Consider the following 19,309-nt stretch of genomic DNA (forward strand, 5'->3'; position numbering starts at 1 on the left):
TAATACTGTATGGTGAACGGAAGACGGTGAACCTATAGAAAAAATCCGTTCTTTATTATTATTAGGTAGAGATATAGGTATAGATAGATAGATAGATCTTAGTATCTCTTGTAACTAGCTCTTTGATGTGTTGTAAGTTCAGAGTGTCCCCTTGTATCTTTCGGGCATTTCTTGTTGTTGTTTTTTCGTGTCATTTGTATGCTGCTTGTGTAATCCTAGCCGGTTGAGGCTTTGTTAATTCAAAGCCGGGTTAGGTCCGAGCCTACTTTAGGCTCGGGCTAAGCCTTTTCTCTAAAAAAGATAGATACGTAGATAGTCTCAGATGTTGGATTGGAATCGGAGGACCGCCGCGACCAACCCACATGCCATGCGACCGTTGCAAACAAGTGCAAGTGTTGGGGAACCTTCAAACACTCCTGGCTGTTGAAATGCAGCTCTCAGTACGTACCCAGATATATAATTGGCTCTATGGTACTACGATATAACATAAGCATGCGGCAGGTAGCAAACGACGTTTGCTTAATTAATAATTATATAGCACTGGCGGCTATAGAAAGTTGGCGTCTCACCAATTCACCCTAGCTTGAAACTAACTAACACAGGCTAGCTAGCCAACCATCGTATTCTACCGCCTACACGTGAAACTACGTTTTACCGAGAATTTGTCCAAGCGGTAATTGAATTGTTAGAAAAAAATGTTCGTAGGATAAGGATGAAATAATTCAACAATTTAGTAGGATAAGCTGTGCGTGTCTTTGTGTTAACATGAGAAGGATTGAAATACAATCGATGAGAGGAGCTGCAAAAAGAGAACAATACACCCCGAGACGGACTGTACTTGCCCCAAACCGCGCCGGCTTCCACAGTGGCATCTGACTCTATCCCGAGCAGCGGGAACACCTGGGACGGAGGCGATGCAACCTTGTCAAACACACTGCAGTTCCTCGCCGTTGGTGTCATGGGCGTGAAACGATGAAGGCGATAGGGCAATAGAGCGTCAAAACAGACCTGCTTAGCGAAGGGACGGAGAAGCAGCATGTGCCAAATGTCTCTCTCGTGTTCTTTTGCACGTCTTTTCTGTCGGATTATCTACGTGGCTTCGAATGTCCCACCGCCAACAACCATCTCAAATATGATTGGGAATTGTCTGGCAGGAAAGACGTCAACAGAAACTACAGCCTCCGGTGCAGGACAGCTGGAGTAACTGCCACACCAGATGAGGATGCCAAGTGATTCTTTGTTTGGTCAAATTCAGTACTTCCTCCATTTTTATATACAAGGTCACTATGAAATAGTATATGTTTTGCATCTATACAAGGCCATCAACAGTAATCGAGGCAACCAGCAACCTGTTTAATACTCCCTTCATTCCAAAATATAGTGCGTCCGCGCTTCCCGAGGTCCAACTTTGACCATAAATTTAACCAAGGAGACCAATTGCGGTGGGAGAAAAAAATTATATAATTGAAAACTTCTTTCGAATACGAATTCACTGATATAATTTTTGCTCCCGCCGCAATCGGTCTTCGTAGTTAAATTTAGGGTCAAAGTTGAAGCACGTAAATAAAGGAAGCACTACATTGTGGAATGGAGGGAGTAGTTGCATGCATGCAGTCATAATGACAGTGATCTACCTTCACTCAGTTTTCTTGCATGCATGTGGGGTATTAATAACTTGCAAAGCAGGCATTAAATTTTACATTGGTACCTGTAATTTGAGTTTGTGGCCTTGTATATAAAAATGGAGGGAGTACTTCAATTTTTGAGGAACAACCTAAAGCAACATGTGGGAGGAATTCTCTAAGCAACCTCAGGCCAATGACGAGGTCTCCTGGCACCTGTCGGCCTCGGAGAAATTCTTGGTTAAATCCTTATACGCTAGAGTATCGCCAGGGAATTCCCTGGACATACCTAGGGGCTATGGAAGGCGGCGATCCCTCTGAAAATATTTTTTTTTCCTTTGGCAGGCCTTCCATAATAAACTGCCAACATTAGATAAGGATGTGTCCAAAAGGAATGGGCTTTGCACCGTCTCTGGGTTGGACGAAGATGCAAACCACCTCTTGTTCCGTTCCCACATAGCCCGCTTTGCTTGGAGTGCCGTGAGAGAGGCCTTCGGGCAAAATTGGAACCCTGCTTCGGGCGCCGAGCTCATCGATATTCTACACGCACACCGCGGCGCAAGTGCTAGAATTCTGTGGTGAAGCGTAGGGGCGCTGCTATGGGCCTTATGGTCACTTACGAACAAGATTACTAATGAGCACAAATTCCCTTCTCATCTGGCCGATGTATTGTTCAAATGTCATTTATTCCTTTAGACATGGATGCCGTTGGGAAAACAGCGGGATTCTAAGACGATGGAGATGGTCATGGAGCGGATCAGGGGACTCGCGCAGCGACGCGACTGCTACCTCCAGTGCCCTGACCTCTTATTTTGGTTGTGTTCGAGTCTGCGCACTCCTTGTGGAGCTGGGGCCACCTGTCCCCTTCTTTTATTTAGTTAACGCGGCCCAGACTCTTATTTCTTGTTGGTTTGGTTTCTGTATGGTGATAGTCTCCATATGTGGATGCTGCCTTGGTGGGCTTTATTAACGTAAAGTCGGACGCCCCTTACGTCTTCGTTCTAAAAGAACATGTGGGAGGAATTGAATATGTAAATTTGTGACAGAGTTCATGAGAAGATGAACCCAAGTGATCAGCTATGCTTGACCCTATGTATATTTGAGATATTGAGTTGTTTATTTATATGTTTCTCCATGCTTCGGTATTCCTTCCGTTCGCTGGAGGGCTCCATTTCGTTGGTTGGTCCCGTTTAAATTTCCGGCCTTCATTTTCCTTTGCATGTTGATCCATAACATACCTCAGTTTAATGACAAGCTGCATATATTACCAAAATGCATGACAGAATGACAATGCTGACCAGTTCAGCAACTCAGCTTCACCATTGTGCATACAGCTCTGTGATCAATTGCAATCTTGCCCTGTTTTCTTCCCAATAACTAGTTCTTGAAGATCCAAGTATCTGCAGTTGGATTCCCTACGCATATGTCTTACCCTCCTAGAAATGAACATATTCTCTCTTCAGATATGAAAGATATACCACATGGTCCATGTGGTAAGCTACCTGAAAAAAAGGATATAAAAGATATAACCGACCCGCTTGTCTCAAAAGGTGATAAGGGCCTCACGGGGTGGCATGTCCTCTTGACCTGTGGTGGGTGCAAGTACCTCAGCTAGTCTCCTGATTGCTCAATTTAGCCTGCAGGCTCCTGGTTGTGAAACGATCGACAGTTGAAATGAAGAAACATGGTCACAAATTACAGATAGAAAATACTTCTAACAAAATAAACCTATGGGTTTCGTCTGCCGACGTGGCATTTTGCTGACAAACTGTAGTTGGCAAAGCGAAATCGATGAGAATCACAATTAATGGCATATATAGGAGGCACATTATTTCATCAACTCAGATTTTGTGAAAAATGGATGACAGCAGATGCAATCACCATTCTTTGTTTACAAACAAGCACATGCATTGCAGCAGCAAGAATTTGAGAGCAATTAATCATCTTCAAGAAAACAGAGTACTAGAAACACATCTGTATTCTCTTTGTTACAAATATAATTATGTAGAGATAAGCGTAACTAGAGATAAGATAGGTTTAAACAATGTCTTGCATTGTACTTCAAGTCTCTCTCTATTGTACTTCTATATATACCCCTACGAGGGTCAGATCAATACAACAACACAAATATTCAATCATCTCATAATTTTTAATTCTTTTTAGAAAAGGAGGGTGACCCGCGGCCTCTGCATCTGGGAGATGCATACGGCCATTTTATTGATTATTCTCGAGGACCTTACAAAGTAGTACAACAATATGTCTGAATCCATCATCTTGGCAACATCTGCCGCTACTCCAATCCATATGATGAAGGGGTGTAAGCTAGGCCAAATACCCAGACCTCTCACCTAAACCTAACATCTAAAGCCGGAGGCCCCGACCGAGCCACATACCGGGTCCGGGGCACAAACCGGTCTGACGCACTCACATGTGTCGTCGCCGCCATCTTCCACTAGTCCATCTTCAGAGTAGATTGAGGTGCCAACCTTGGTAGGTGCCTCCGCCATCAACGCCATCATGACACCAAACGACGACCTCCACCTACGTGAGTCCATCTTCAAGCAACGGACGCAGATCCATGCTAGGATAGGGCCACACCATCGCCGTCGCCCACCACCCACAAGCGCCACCCAGCCCCAAGGTTCCCAAAGCGGCGCCTTCAAGAAGGGAACGACGCTGTGAGCGCCGTCGCCGCTCGACAAAGTTAGGGCTTTCACCCGGGAGACCTAGGGGAAGGGGAAGTGAGGGGATCAGTCCATACCGACGCCTCCAAGGAGGGGAACGGCGCCCTCAGGCGTCGCCATCGACGCGGCCGGCCATGGCCGACCAGGGATTTCTCCCGAACTAGATCCCCGCCACCACCAGCGCCTCCTATACAGAACCGGCGATCCAAGGAAGCGTGGCCCGACGAGGTTGGCCCGCACGCCAAACAGGGGAGGAGGGGAGGTGCCAGATCGCGCGCACCGGTCACCGCAGAAACCGCCGCCGGCCGCCAACGACCACCGGATCCCGCAGCCCGCGCGGCCGGGACGCCAGATCCACCGCCCGCACAGCTGCTAGCCGGCCGTGCCTTGCCAATGAAGCCGCCGCTTCAGATCCGGGGTTCCCCGCGCAGAGACAGGGCAACCGCCGCCACCATCCTTGGCGCCCCGGGCTTGCCCGGCGGCTGCCTCAGGCGGCGGCGAGGAAGGGAAGAGGAGGGGGGCGGCTAGGGAGGAGGAGGGAGGAGGAGGGGCGGCTAGGGAGAAGGAGGGGCGGCTAGGGTTGGGAGGGAGGAGGAGGAGGGGCGGTAGTCCTTGCAGAGGCCACCGCAAGCTCCACCTCCAACCATCATCTCATAATTTCTACATGGTATTAGAGCGGTTAGCCTCACGACGCCGATCCTAGGTTCCTCCACCACTTCCGCATCGCGCCCGCCCCCGGGGGGCACGGCACCCGATCAATGAAGGATTAGAGCGGTTCTATAGCTTAGATAGTAGATCAATGTCTATAGGTTTTAATTTTTGAATTTCTTAGATCCATCCGCTAGATCGATCATATTAGCCACCAAATAAATCTCTGAATACCTCAATCTCGATGAGAAAAAAAATCCTAGTAGATGGGTGCAGAAATCGTTATCCCAGACGACGGCCAAATCACTCCGTCCGCCATGTGTGTCCTCGATCCCTCGGCTCCAAACAGGCAGGCTCCTGCATCAGCTGCAGCGGCCTCTACATCAACCTACTCCGTCCACACGGAGCAGCAACAACTACGTCAACGTCGACACCAATCACCAACAATTCAGCAGCACCACGCCGCACATCAAGGTTGGATCACGGGAGGGACCTCCACAGCCAGTCCGCGCGAGCCCCATGCAACCAGATTGCATCCACGGTCAGATCGATTCCAGCCGGTGCACATGATGGCCATCGTCCAAGCTGCGGCCTCGTCAGGGGACTCCATGCTGCAGGGCCAACCAGCTAGTGGTCCGTGTACGTCGCGCATCAGCAGGCTTCGGTTCGCTCACGTACGAGCCGAGTCGGCCAAGCAAGATCAGCGACTTCATCGCGCAATCACATCAAGCGATGCATCTGCACCAACCGCGCGCCGCATCATCAACCTGTACAAGCAAGTCTACAAGAAGCGATCTCAACATGCTTTGACTCCCTCCCGTCACATCCATACATCGATGGCTTGGCCTTCAGTTACAGATGCATACGTGCATGGCCTGGCCATCCGCTAGAGATCCAGCTGCATCGCCATGCCTGCGACTCGAGCACTCCGACACCGACGGACGACTACAGACGGCTTCGATCCAGGCGACAGCGCGGCGCGCGCTTCATCGATTTTGATGCACGATTTGTGATCCCCATCGGCGATTTTTCGGTGCACCGGGACACGCATCCGACCCAGCTTGCAACTACGTCAACTACACCGACCGCGATCCGAGCCTGCATCAACCTTACGTCTACATTGACCCCTCTACTGAGCCGAACATCTCGCTGTACGACTACGCCAGGCTACGAGTCAAACATACTTCTTCGGCACGGCACGGCATCGACACTTCGTCGCCCCGGAGGGACGCCTTCAAGCGACGCATCATCGTCGACACGCCGCTGCGACGCATCGTCAACACTTCATCGTCAAGGTCTTCATCAACGTGGTCTTCTTCACCATCATCGTCAACACATCGCTGCCACCTCGTACACAAGATGGACATCTAGCGTCCTCTGACAGACTTTTCTGCAAGACGCGACCTTGACGACGGCAATGACCGCGTCACCACGACGGCACGACTGCATCGACACAACGTCACTACAGTGACGACTCTACACGGCCATACGGTTCTGGCAAAACCGATGTGTGCTCGATGGGCTTCCTCCGGTCTTGGCAAAACCGGTTGACACATCACTGACGACACCCTCTGACATCCGCAAGGTGCATCGTCCACGTCTGCAGCCCCGTCATAGCGCATTTTTTTACGCCTCCGGCTTTGTGCGGCTTCATCATCCACGATGACCACACCATCGACCACGACTACCTCGACCACAGCTACATCATCATGATCGGCTACCACGACATTAATGGCTATGTCTGCAGCAACTCATCGGCAACAACTCCAGTCAACAGCGTCCGCCTCGTCGCATGCATCCACGATACTCCTGCTGTGACTGCGGGAGGGAATAAAGGAGAAGACAGGGGAGACACCAGAAGGGGACGCAGTCACCGCCCTAGGTGCCGACCCATCAGCCATCAGAGACGCAGTTGATGATGGTGCAGCGGAGAAGAAGACATAAGGGCAAGACTTCAAATTCAGTCGCAATCGTCCGCTTCACTCGACTGAGAGGGAATGTTACAAATATAATTTTGTAGAGATAAGCATAACTAGAGATAAGATAGGTTTAAACAATGTCTTGCATTGTACTCTAAGTCTCTCTCCCTATTATACTTCTATATATACCCCTATGAGGGTCAGATCAATACAACAACACAAATATTCAATCATCTCATAATTTCTACACTCTTCAGGTAGATTTTGTTCTACGGGACTGCTCTGCTCTGCACTGCTGACTCTATGGAGTCAGAGCGTTTGCTACGGCTCCGGAGTGGAGAGAACTGGAACAGGTTCTTAAATATTCAGAACTTGCATCACAACATATGCAATCCCCATTCTTTGATTATAAACAAGCACAAGCATAGTGGCAGCAACAAACATAGAGGAACTAAACATCTCTGAAAAAAACAGAGTACTAGAAAACAAAGTATGTCCATATTAAAAATTGCAAGTGTTCTCATCAGGTTGATCACCAGCCATTGCATTTACCGAAAAAGGGTTTCCCCCGCTTTGTATACAAAGCAACCAACCGATACATCCAACGATAGGTGCTGGGGCGGAAGCAGCACAGTCACGCCCAAAAGAAAAGAAAGAGAAAATAGAAGAGAAAAGAATGCCAACAACGACGGATCAACGAAAACGCTGAGGACCCGCAACCGCCGCGCCCACCGGATAACCACCACGCTCCTAGCACTCCGGACCGCCGCATACCAAACAACACCCTCAAGAAGGATCGCGACGATGACGAGCTGTTGCCCGGACATGTCCTAGGGTTTCCCCCGGTACGCGAGGGGTGAGGTGGAAGGGGTAAGCCCGACGCACTTCAGGAAGGCACGGCGGCGCCCACGAGCGTCACCGCGTCGGTGTCGGCCCGGCCGACAAGGATTTCTCCCGACCATCAACCAACCACGACCCCAGACGATCCATCACGCGCCACCACATACACCGCCCACCAACTTGCGCCACCACGATCGAGCAGTCTCCATTGCCGTCTCACCATGGCAAACGAAACGGGACCGACGGAAACAAGACGACGCAACCGGGAACTAGGAGCGGCAACATCAGCAGCCTCGCGGGAGGGGACATCCTCCACCGCCCCCGGCGGGATCCGTCCGGACGCAGCACAGGGGCAAACCAGGCCACCCCCGGCCCAGCCGAGCCCGAAACGGGCTCGCGAAGCCCCCGTCGCCGCGCTGCAGAACACGAGCCACCGTCGCTACCACCCCCCGCACGAGTCACGCCCCCGACCCGCCGGAGACGCCGCAAGCAGACCAGGCCAGGCCCGCCCAGACCCAGATCGAGCCCAAAAGGGCCCAGATCTGGGCCGGGAAGGCCCGCCGCTAGCCACCGCGTCGCCCCGCCGCCAAGCGGCCGCGCCACCGCCCGCACGCTACCCAGCACGGCGTCGCCCAGGGAGCCGCGCCGCCACCGGATCCATTGTCGCCGAGGAGCACCCCCGTCGGCCGCCGTCCGCCCGAGCCGAGGCGCCATGCGAGGGGGAAAGGCCGGGGCCGCCGCCGCCGGCACCACGCGGGAAGGCCCGGTGGCCCAGGCCGACGGCGGCGGAAGGGGAGGAGGGGGAGGGGGGCTGGGAGGGGCGACGAGAGCCCCCGGTCGCCCCGCTCGGGGAGGCGACGCGGGGGGAGGAGGAAAGGGGCAGCCATTGCATTTCATGCTGTTCCCTAAGAAGCGATTATTTTTATCGGGGCCAACAATTGCAAATTGTGAACTCCTTCTGAGCAACAGTGCAGCTTGCTACTACCCTCCATTACACTGAAGCCCCGAGATCAATGCGTTCCTCATCCATTCACAGTGGAGAGATGTCGAGATCCCTCTTAGCTTCACCTTGCACCATATTAGAGGCCACCAGCAAGCAGAGAACTTGGTGAGCTGAACGCATTTTCCACGTCTTCTTCCCAGCTGAGATAAAAAAAACAGAGCATTACTCAGTACATTTCATCAGCAGATGCATGTTCGCAAGCTGAAAACCGTGCCAGGATTGGAAATTAGTAAATATTTATATGGAAAATCTAACATGACAACAACAAAAAGGAGCTGTAGATTAACGGACCGGTTATCAGTGTGATCACAGTTCAGACTTCAGAACATTCAGTGTCCTCAACAAGCACTGGAAGGCTGGATGTTTTTTTCGCTTCAGCTGCAGAGGCATGCACCCTGCTCAAATCTCATCTCTTAGAGTTGGTCCAGCTCCTCCTAAATAGCATTAATTGCATCATGGGCTTAATCATGCCATGCTCCAGCTTGGCCCAGGTTGAGAAATCCTAACTACCTGTAAAGTGTGTCAACAAAAGGGGTGCTTCAAATTATAAAAGACGAGAGGAGGTAGCCCAATTGGTAATGGATGGTGAGAGTCTAAGAGACCAAACTGACCATATGAAAAAGAACTAGTAGTTCTGTTTGGAGATGACAAGTAACAACAACTTACAGTGCAGATTGTATGGCCTAATAATTTTGGGTTTATGTTTAAAGAACAGAATGTTATTTTCTTCTTTTGTACAAAAACAGGGGAAATATAAGCTGAAAGGAAAATCTAAGCTGAAAGGAAAATCTAAGCATAAGACCATGGATATGGAAAAATCAGTCACCTGCAGGCTGCAGGAAGTTCCCACTTTTTGGTTTAGTGATGAAGTGGACTTGTAGCTGCTGATTTTCTTCACAGGTCTGAACCCCTAACGGCACTTGGCTGATGATCATGCAGTTATACCGTGGCATGGTTATTGGACAGGGCCTGTATAAAACGGAAGTGAAGTGGAACTGCAAGCACAGAACATGTATAACATGGTGGCTACATAAACAGAATGAGATGTGGTGTGCTGTGCTGACAACTTTGAAGTATGATCCCTTCAACAGTTGACACCGTTGGGTTTGAGCTGCCTCCTTAATTCCACGCGTATGCTATATATAATCAAGTGTGGCTTAAAAATGCGTCAGCAAATACTGAAAGGAGCAAGATAGCTAGAAATCCGAACAACTAAATTTTAATGAAACCAAATCTGAGCCGACACAAAAAAAGAAACAGAGCAAGATTTGAGCTGTACCTGCAGGGTGGAACTGGCAAGATTCAGTCAGCACGAATTGTAAGTGTAAAGCAGACCATCTTGGCTGTTACACACAAAAAAGAAAAGACAGAGTGCAAATTAGTTAGCACATGGCACCCCATAGCTGCTATGTACTACTAGTTGAACGAAAGAGAATCAATTAGCTGACCTGATGTTTGTCGTCACCACCGCATGGGGAGATGATGATTCCTCCGTTGCTTCTTCCACTTGGACGACGACGCCCCCCAGGTCGTGGTCGTTCCGGTCCATCTTCAGTCGCAGCACAGGAATGTTGGGGTGTGCGTCCACTTCACTTTGCAGAATAGCAAGCTTCGCCACCTGACCATTCCAACCAAGTGAAATCTCCTTGAGCCTTGGCAGGTGGTTGATACCAATAATTCCTGATCTCAACTCGCATCTACTGATATGTATCATTTCGAGCTGGGGTGAGGTGCCTTCCTCGAATTGCACCTCTCTCAGTTGCCACGCACACTGAGTATCCAGTTTCTTGAGATTTGGGAATGCCCCCATTTTGAACACTAACTTCTCCCCAATATAAGAGTCCTCTTTAAGATGAAGCTGCATGAGGTTGGGAAGTGGCCCTAGTATTTCCATGATTTTACCTTCTTCCTTTATCACGCTGCCCCATAAGTAAAGCTTCACCAAATGCGTCATATTGCCAAACCAGAGAGGAATCTCTCCAAGGCGTCCATCCAAATTCAGGGTCCTCAACAGGGGAGGAGGAGAGGAGACATCATGCAGCCACTCGAGTGAACCATCCACTGAAAGGGAGCGGAGGCAAGTGAGTTTCTGAATGGCATCACAGAATATCTTGCATTTCTGCTTGGTGGCCCTTTCTGTTACCACGCTCAGTTTTCTCAGCTGCGCAAGCTCGCCCAGCTCTTTAATTGCTTTGCTACTAGTTCGGCTGATGTCCACAACCTCTAGTATTTGCAGCTCTTTTAGGTTGCCAATTCCTCTTGGCACCCTCACACCTTCTGACTCTGACCAACGGCTAGACCAGGCCATGTGTAGCTCAGCAACTACCTTTCCGCGCTCACTAGGATCAAACAATGGTGTGCGCAACATGACCAAACAAGATTTGGCCAGCAAGCATTTCTTGGGGTCATACAGGTTAAACGATTTATAGGAACTATTTCTGGTACAACGGAGACTGTGTAGACTCTTGAGTTCACTAATCTCAGTTGGCAGTTCTGTAATATAACTGCCTCTTATATTCAAAGTATGCAAGCCTTGCAATTTTCCTATGGATCTAGGAAGGTTATAAATATGTGAATATCCTCGAGGGACAGAAAAATTCACATACTTCAAGTGACGCAATAATCCTATGTTGATGATATCCTTTTGTGTGACTAGAAACTGTGCATCCTCTAGATCCAAGGCTCGGAGCATTCTCATATCAGGTGAACAGACTGAAGGTGATGGCTCCAATGGTCTTTCACCAAACACAGTTAGTGACCGGACCTGGCTCCAATCCATATCTAGCATTTCGCACATGCTACCATGGTGTGCTACATGTCGGAAGGTCTCCACAACACGGGTTGCATTATTTCCCGCCACGTACACGAAATTTTCATCTCTAGAAATTGAAATCATGACATCACGCACAATATCATGGACTCGGCAGCTCTTAACAACTCCTTCTATGCTCACTTTTGAGGATTGAATCATGCTTCTGTTGATTAGCTCGGTGAAATAACTTATTCCAACATCCTCAACGTTTACACCAGCTCTGGCTCTAATAAACCCCTCGGCTATCCATCTGTCTACCAAACGGCTGCGTTTGATTTCAAAATCCTCGGGAAAGATGCTTAGATACAGAAAACATGACTTGAGACAAGACGGCAAGCTGTTGTAGCTCAAAGTAACTATCCTCCTCATTGCTTCAAGGCTAGGGTTGATCTCGAGCTCTGATGGGATTTGTTTATAGATCTTTTCCCACTCTGTTACCTTTTTGTTGGCAAGCATGCCTCCTATTGTGAGTACAACGAGTGGTAGACCACCACACTTCTTTACTATTTTGTTGACCACTATCATCATTTCCTTGTCATTTTTCATCTCTTCCTGCATTTTTCCACTCTTTCTTAATAGCAAATTTGTGGCATCCTCTATTTGCAAGTGCTTAAGGTGGTATATAAACGATTCAGAAGTGCATTGCTCAGCCAATCCCACATCTCGTGTTGTTACTATTATTCGGCTACCTCTATTGTTTCTAATAGGAAAAGCAAAATTTGTGATCCAATTCCAAGCATCGATGGACCACAAATCATCAAGAACAATAAAGTACCTCTTCTCCTCTAGCTCTTTCCTGAGGTACATGCCGAGATCATCTACTTGCACTGCCTTCCCTTCAAGATCTTTCAAGCATTTCCTCAGAGAGTTGGTACCCAAAAGTTGCCTAATCATGTCCTTGAGCATCTCTATCTTGGAAAAGGACTGTGAGACGGTGACCCATGCACAACAAGAAAATTTATTCGCAATGTCTTCCTTACTTTCATAAGCCTTCCTTGCAAGAGTAGTCTTGCCTAAACCGCCCATGCCAACGACACATATCACCTTGCAAAGACCATCACTGGAGTTGACATCCACCATCGCAATCAACTCTTGTTTAGCCTTAGCAAAGCCCACAAACTCTGCCTCATCAATGTTGCTAGCTGAGTGGGTGCGAATATCTTCCGTGTAGGAATTCACCTCATCAATGCTGCTGGAGGCATCAGCGGTGATCAAGTTATAGCGTGTGTTCCTGTTGCTCACTTCTTCAACTCTTGCTTTGAGATCACGGATTTGGCTGGCAATCCGATGGCGGTCTTTCAGCTTGAGCAGCCGTCGAGACCGGCTGTGGCTTCCCACATGCACCATAAATTCATCAAGGCAATCCTCAATACCATAGGCTAGGTCCCTCACTTGCTTAGCCCACACCTGCAGTAGCCTATTATTTTCCTTGGTTGCTTCGGCGGTCACCAGAAACGCATGCATCGTCTCTAGCTCGTCTTTCATAAACCTGCCCAACAAATTAAGTTCATTAGAACAACTCTACAGCTGGTGAGAACACATGCAACAGAAGTATGCAACAGGAAATGAAGCATGACATAAGTTAGTCACATTTCTTCCTTTATTATCAGGAAATGAAGCATGCAAGTATGCAACAGAGCAGAACACATGCAACGTCTATGAGGCGAGAGCACACATCACAAACAAAAAGACCAACAAAGGATGCATAAGGATTTGATTATTTTTCTGGTCCCATATACTTCTTTTTGAGGGATTGTTAAAACCTTTTTTTTGTCGCCTCTCAAATCGTAACTTATGCGTGCTGATGGATGCATGATTTGTCATTCCCAGAAACAAAAAGGGCTGAGCAATTTCTACCAGAATATATACTAGCTAACCATAGAGAAAAAAGCTACGGTATTACGGGAAATGAGATTGGTAACAAGTAGCAACTTCCTGTGCGGTGAATGGATCCAAGGAAACAGAGCAGGGCAGAGAAGAGTAGTGAGTGTGTGGGTGATTTGGCATACCAGATGTCCTTGCGGACGCCCATGAGAAGGCTCATCTCGGTGGCCGCGGCGGAGGCGGCCACGCTGATGACAGCGCCCAGCATGGATCTCGCCATGCTCACCACCGTGCTCGCCATGATCTCCGGCCGGCGTTGCTATCTCCGGCAGACTGCAGAGTCGAGTGCGCTGGATCGGAGAGGGGAAGAGAAGAGATAGCTACGAGCGTTTACTTGACTCTCGACCTCTCCGGTCTCCCCCGCTCCTGATCCAATAATTGAATCGCACTGCATTCCCGTTCCATTGAGCCGACAGGGCGCAGATTCTCTGCCTTGGCATGGCAAAGGCTGCCTCTACCTTACCCCTCACGGATGCCCTCCCTTTCTGATCGCACGGCTGCTGAGCGAGCTGCCTCTCTATGTGCACATCAACCAGCCCAAACTGAAACAAAGCCAGCCCGTATTTACCCAAAGAAGGCCCAGCTAGAGAGGAGCGTGGAGGAGGGAAAGCGAGAGGATTTTGGCGGGTGAGCAGCCGCCAGATGCGATTTTTGGCGGGGGCGCAGGCGTCTAGCGCAGGATCTCATCTCAGTTAGGCGTTCGTCGGGGTGCCTGGACGCCTCGCCGGCTAGGCCGTCCTAGTTGAGCGTCGAAGCAGATCAAAGCTGCTCGACTTCACTCTGCTTCAGGTTCGTGTCCATCTTCGATTTCAAGAAACAGAGACTGCCTAGTATTTTAGGTTTGTGTCCGAGCCGCCCTGGAATTGCTATTTCTCTGAAATATTCACTCTTTCGCTGCCTAGTATGATTTTGATTTATTCGTTCAGTTATGCTAAAGAAATCTGCACAATTTCACTTGTAATTGTCTGAAATATTCAGTCTATTTGTTCATAATATGTGCAGTATACATCTGAGTTCTTCCCTTCCCGTTAAGATTCAATGGCACAATCTAACAAGTAAGTTAGACTTTCCATGGAAAAAAATTATTTGCTTGCAACCAGATCTGTAGCAACAAAGATTAATTAATTTTTGTGTAGGGAGAATGAGAATCCTATTTGGTTACCTCAAGTTGGTCTGAAATTCAGAAACTTAGATGATGCTTGGTTGTTCTGGGTAAACTATGGAGGTCGTGCGGGTTTTGAGGTCAGAAAAAGGTATAAAAATATGAGTAAATTTGACGGGAAAGCAACATCATGTAGATATGTGTGTGCCAAGGAGGGTTTTCGAGCACACGACAAGAGGGATCATATCACAAAGAATCCTCGAGCTCAAACAAGAACAAATTGTGAAGTTCGGATGACACTTTCATTGGATCGAGTGGCAGGGAATTATGAAGTGGTTGATGTAATGCTTGTACACAATCATGGTCTTTACTTGCCACAAACATTCCATTTGATGTTATCACAAAGGAAGATTTCAGAAGTTCAAGCTTTTGAAATTGCGATAGCCGATGATTCTGGAATTAGACCAAAAGCTTCACATGAGCTAGCTAGTCGCCGAGTTGGAGGACCAATGAATCTCACCTACACTCCACGTGATCTAAAAAATCACTTGCAGGGCAGGCGCCAGAGACAGTTGGCATATGGACAGGCAGGAAGCATGTTGAAGTATTTTCAAGACAAGATCGCCGAGAATCCTTCTTACCAATATGCTTTGCAATTGGATTGTGAGGAGAATATAAGCAATATATTCTGGGCTGATGCTAAGATGGTCATTGATTATGCACACTTTGGCGATGTTGTCACATTTGATACTACATTTGGCACAAACAAAGAATATAGGCCTTTTGGGGTTTTTGTTGGACTGAATCAGTTCAGGGAGACCGTTATTTTTGGTGCTGCTCTTATGTTTGATGAAACATTTGCCTCTTTCCAATGGCTATTTAAGGCTTTTCTAGCTGCACACAATGGAAAACAACCTAGAGCTATATTTACTGACCAAGACACTGCAATGGGAAATGCTGTCAGGGAGGTATTCACAGAAGCATGGCATGGATTATGTACCTTTCACATAATGCAAAATGCTGTGAAGCACTTATGCAATAGCAAAGCTGATGACTCACATTCTCCAAAAGATAAAAATGGGGCAGATGAAGAAGAAGAAGAAGAACCACACATTCTCTCAGATTTTAGTGCTTGCATGTATAACATTGAGGACACGACGGCCTTTGAAGAAGCATTTTACATCATGAGGAGTAAGGTGGACGAAAAGAAGATGTCATGGCTGGATAGCATCTACAAGTTCAAGGAAAAATGGGCTGAATGTTACATGAGAGATGTCTTCACATTGGGTATGAGAAGCACACAATTAAGTGAGAGTTTCAATAGTGACTTGAAAAAACATTTAAAATCAGATTTTGACATCATTCGGTTCTTGAAGCATTTCGAAAGGGCGGTGCAAGGAAAAAGAAACAAGGAACTAGATGCAGAATTTGAAGCTAGGAAAAACTTACCTAGAATAAGCATGAAGACACCCATGCTATTGCAAGCAAGCAAACTTTACACACCCACAATATTTGAAGCATTTCAAGTTGAATATGAAAGATCCATGGCTGCATGCACTAGAGCATTGGATGGAAATAACACATATTCTGTTGCAATTGTGAGGGCTGATGGTGATTTAAGTTCTGAACTAGAGCGCATTGTTGTTGGTGATTCTTTGGAGAAAACATCTTCATGTAGTTGTGGGCAGTTTCAAAGGACTGGAATATTGTGTGGCCATGCATTAAAAGTTCTTGACTTGATGAATATCAAGCTGTTGCCAAACCATTACATTCTAAAGAGATGGACAAGGGAAGCAAGATATGGAACTATACAAGACAACAAAGGAAATAGCATCGTTGAAAATCCAAAAATGGATGTTATGCTCCGATATAAGTCTTGGTCTCACACATTCCTAAATTTGGCATATCAAGCCACAAGCTCTCCAGAATGTTGCATATTGGTGGACAACACACTATATTGCCTCCAGAAGCAACTTCAAGACAAACTTAGTGCATCTACAAGTATTTTGAGTGATTCATATCATGTCCAACATGTTGTTCCACAAGATGAAGGTTTGCTTAGTGCTGCACGCTTAAAGAAAAAGGAGGTTAAAGAAAAAACTTCAAAGAGGCGTGGCAGTTGGCTCGAGAGGATGCGCAAGTTCAAAAGGAAAAAGCAAACTAAATCTAGCGTATGTTGATGAAAACCATTGCAATATAGAGTTCGTATTCATTATTACTACATGCTAAATAACAAAGTTGATTTTTTATCTAGAAAAAGAAGAATGGTGGTGGTGGTGTGAAAAGTCAAGTACCAATGGATGTCCCTCATAAATCTAGCGTCTGTTGCTGAAAACCCTTGTAATTGTGAGTATTTAATTTGTTCCTTACTATATGCTAAATAACTACGTTGATTGCTTTGTGCAGCAACATGAGAATGGTGGTGGTGTACGCTCTCAAGTACCAATGGGTGTTTCTCATAAGGACGGCAATGCCTTCACCAGCTACACAAATTTGCTAATGGTATTTCCAAATTTCTCTGTTTCATCTTCTCTAAACTAGTTTCAATATTGCCATGTTTTAAGCATGCCTTTCCCTTTGCAGGGTTTTAGTGAAATTGATGATATGTCCTTTCAAGGTCTTCTTTAGAGCTCTAGAAATAAGAGAATTGCAGTGCTGCAGAGCAAGTGAAATGTTTTGGTCTTTTTGGGTGAATGTGTGCCAAAACTGAATTCTGTAACTTAGGTGTGTCAAAACTGAATGTGTGGCAAAACTCAAGTGAAATTCAAAAGAAAATCTGTGCTGATTGATGGCTTTTGAAATGTATTATTTTGGATATATAGACTGTCCAAAATACTGAAGTGAAATGTTTGTTTAATTATGATTGTACTGTACTGCAGTGCTAAAACTTAATTCTGTCTATACGTGTGTATGTACTTAACTGAATCTTCTCTGTATTTGTTCCTGTACTGAACTAGAGTTCATTTCTGAACCTGAATCGCTGCACTTCTCCTCTCTCTGGCGAGCTGGGCTTGTTTCCTTCCGAACTGGGCCTTAGTTGGGCCAAGGAATCACATGGTTCGCAAGCTGTACGTAGAGAGAGGCAGCTCGCTCAGCATCCATTGGATCAGAAAGGGAGGGCATCCATGAGGGGAAAGGTAGAGGCAGCCTTTGCCATGGCAAGTCAGAGAATCTGCGCCCGAGCCGACAATATACTCAGTAGCCACTGCTGCAAAATAGTGCTCCCATTGGGGCTCGTGCATGGACTGGACGGGCAGCAACAGTGAGTGCACTAGTGCAGTTGCTCAGTCAGCCCCACGCGGTGCCTTGCATTTCCAGCTAATTGCAGACTATGTTTTGATTCTTCTCTTTCTCCTTTTTTTCGATAAAGGACGATTTTATTATCTCAAAATGTAGCATCAAGTGAATACAAAGCATTAAGAGTAACATCCGGTCTCTGCATAACTAAGATGCACACAACCAAAATCAAAAGGCTAACAAAAAAATCATGAAATACAAACCGACAAATCGGCAACAGTAGAGTCCTATAAACCGACACTATGCCTATGTCGAAGAAGGTGGTGGACCAATCCATACGTTATGGTTGCAAGTTCAAATGATAGCTGTTCCTTTTACAATTTTGTCTCGTCCTGCAACCCCATACAAAATAACAACAATATTTGCTTCAAATGACAATAATATTACTTACATACTGTTGTTCTTTTTTGAAAAATAAATTAAGTATTTTGGGGCAAAAAGGAAAAACAAACAAGCATAGAGCATAGTGCGAATCTTACTGTTTTACTCGTGACCATACACAGAGGGGCAATAATGATCTGAACCTCTCTGGCCCAGCTCAGACTAACATAGCATAGGAATACCGGACGCATGATTGGGGTGCTTGTTCACTTCGATAGTTTTGCTTTAGCCAAGAAAAGTATCCGTTCAAGAGGCCGGCCATCCGTTACATAATACTTGTGGTGGTTTTAATAGTTGTGTTGAGATGATCTAGCTTGTCTCATTCGTTGTGAACTATGAATATAAATATATGATTGAGGGAGTTATTTTGGCTCCCATGCATACTCCAGGTTCTTGTACTAATTTGTGTGCATACTAGTAAGAATTAGATGAGTCTAGACTTAGAAACGGATATTCGAATTAGATTAGTTTCTTTCTTTGTGTGTAGAGTAGTTTTTATGTTTTTATATACCTCGGGTTCTGCACATCATTAACATCGGGCTAAGGAAATGTTCGTCTTTTTCTTTTACGGCATATATGTGTTTATTATTTAGTCTAATTTTTTTATTTTTTTAGAAAAGGAGAATGACCCCCGGCCTCTGCATCTGGGAGATGCATGCGGCCATTTTATTGATTATTCTTGAGGACCTTACAAAATAGTACAACAATATGCCTGAATCCACCATCTTGGCAACTTCTGCCGCTACTCCAATCCATATGATGAAGGGGTGCAAGCTGGGCCAAATACCCAGACCTCTCACCTAAGCCTAACATCTAAAGACCGGAGGCCCCGACAGAGCCACATACCTGGTCCGGGGCACAAACCTCACATGTGTCGTCGCCGTCATCTTCCACTAGTCCATCTTCAGAGCAGATTGAGGTGCCAACCTTGGCAGGTGCCTCCACCATCGACGCCACCATGACGCCAAATGACGACCTCCACCTACGCGAGTCCATCTCCAAGCAACGGACGCAGATCCATGCTAGGATAGGGCCACACCACCGCCGTCGCCCACCACCCACAAGCGTCACCCAACCCCAAGGTTCCTAAAGCGGCGCCTTCAAGAAGGGAACGGCG

At 47.1% G+C, this 19,309-nt stretch overlaps 2 protein-coding genes across 2 annotated transcripts; one reads left to right on the plus strand and one right to left on the minus strand.

The window, feature by feature from the left end:
* Positions 1–7,352: 7,352 nt before the first annotated feature.
* LOC125520735 (putative disease resistance RPP13-like protein 3) lies at positions 7,353–13,787 on the minus strand. Its single transcript, XM_087535504.1, has 5 exons — positions 13,538–13,787; positions 10,165–13,017; positions 9,543–10,059; positions 9,008–9,226; positions 7,353–8,856 (listed from the first exon to the last, which is right to left on the minus strand). Exons 1-3 carry the CDS (start codon positions 13,651–13,653, stop codon positions 10,023–10,025), a joined length of 3,006 nt encoding a protein of 1,001 aa, XP_087391630.1. The 5' UTR covers positions 13,654–13,787; the 3' UTR covers positions 7,353–8,856; positions 9,008–9,226; positions 9,543–10,022.
* An 888-nt stretch (positions 13,788–14,675) lies between these two features.
* LOC147957226 (protein FAR1-RELATED SEQUENCE 5-like) lies at positions 14,676–17,142 on the plus strand. Its single transcript, XM_087531612.1, has 4 exons — positions 14,676–16,685; positions 16,769–16,834; positions 16,921–17,016; positions 17,098–17,142. Exons 1-4 carry the CDS (start codon positions 14,676–14,678, stop codon positions 17,140–17,142), a joined length of 2,217 nt encoding a protein of 738 aa, XP_087387738.1.
* The last annotated feature ends 2,167 nt before the right edge of the window (positions 17,143–19,309 follow it).

The sequence above is a fragment of the Triticum urartu genome, chromosome 7A (genome assembly GCF_056163025.1).
Source record: "Triticum urartu cultivar PI428250 chromosome 7A, HENAU_Tu73, whole genome shotgun sequence".
Lineage (NCBI taxonomy): Eukaryota > Viridiplantae > Streptophyta > Magnoliopsida > Poales > Poaceae > Triticum > Triticum urartu.

Excerpts from the sequence above, each read along its gene's own strand:
- LOC125520735 (XM_087535504.1), bottom strand. The coding sequence starts at position 13,653 with ATGGCGAGCACGGTGGTGAGCATGGCGAGATCCATGCTGGGCGCTGTC. Across the intron at positions 13,018-13,537 it reads GGCGTCCGCAAGGACATCTG|GTTTATGAAAGACGAGCTAG; the intron begins GTATGCCAAATC and ends TTTGTTGGGCAG. Across the intron at positions 10,060-10,164 it reads GTGGTGACGACAAACATCAG|CCAAGATGGTCTGCTTTACA; the intron begins GTCAGCTAATTG and ends TGTGTGTAACAG.
- LOC147957226 (XM_087531612.1), top strand. The coding sequence starts at position 14,676 with ATGAGTAAATTTGACGGGAAAGCAACATCATGTAGATATGTGTGTGCC. Across the intron at positions 16,686-16,768 it reads AAAAGCAAACTAAATCTAGC|AAAAAGAAGAATGGTGGTGG; the intron begins GTATGTTGATGA and ends TTTTTTATCTAG. Across the intron at positions 16,835-16,920 it reads ATGTCCCTCATAAATCTAGC|CAACATGAGAATGGTGGTGG; the intron begins GTCTGTTGCTGA and ends TGCTTTGTGCAG.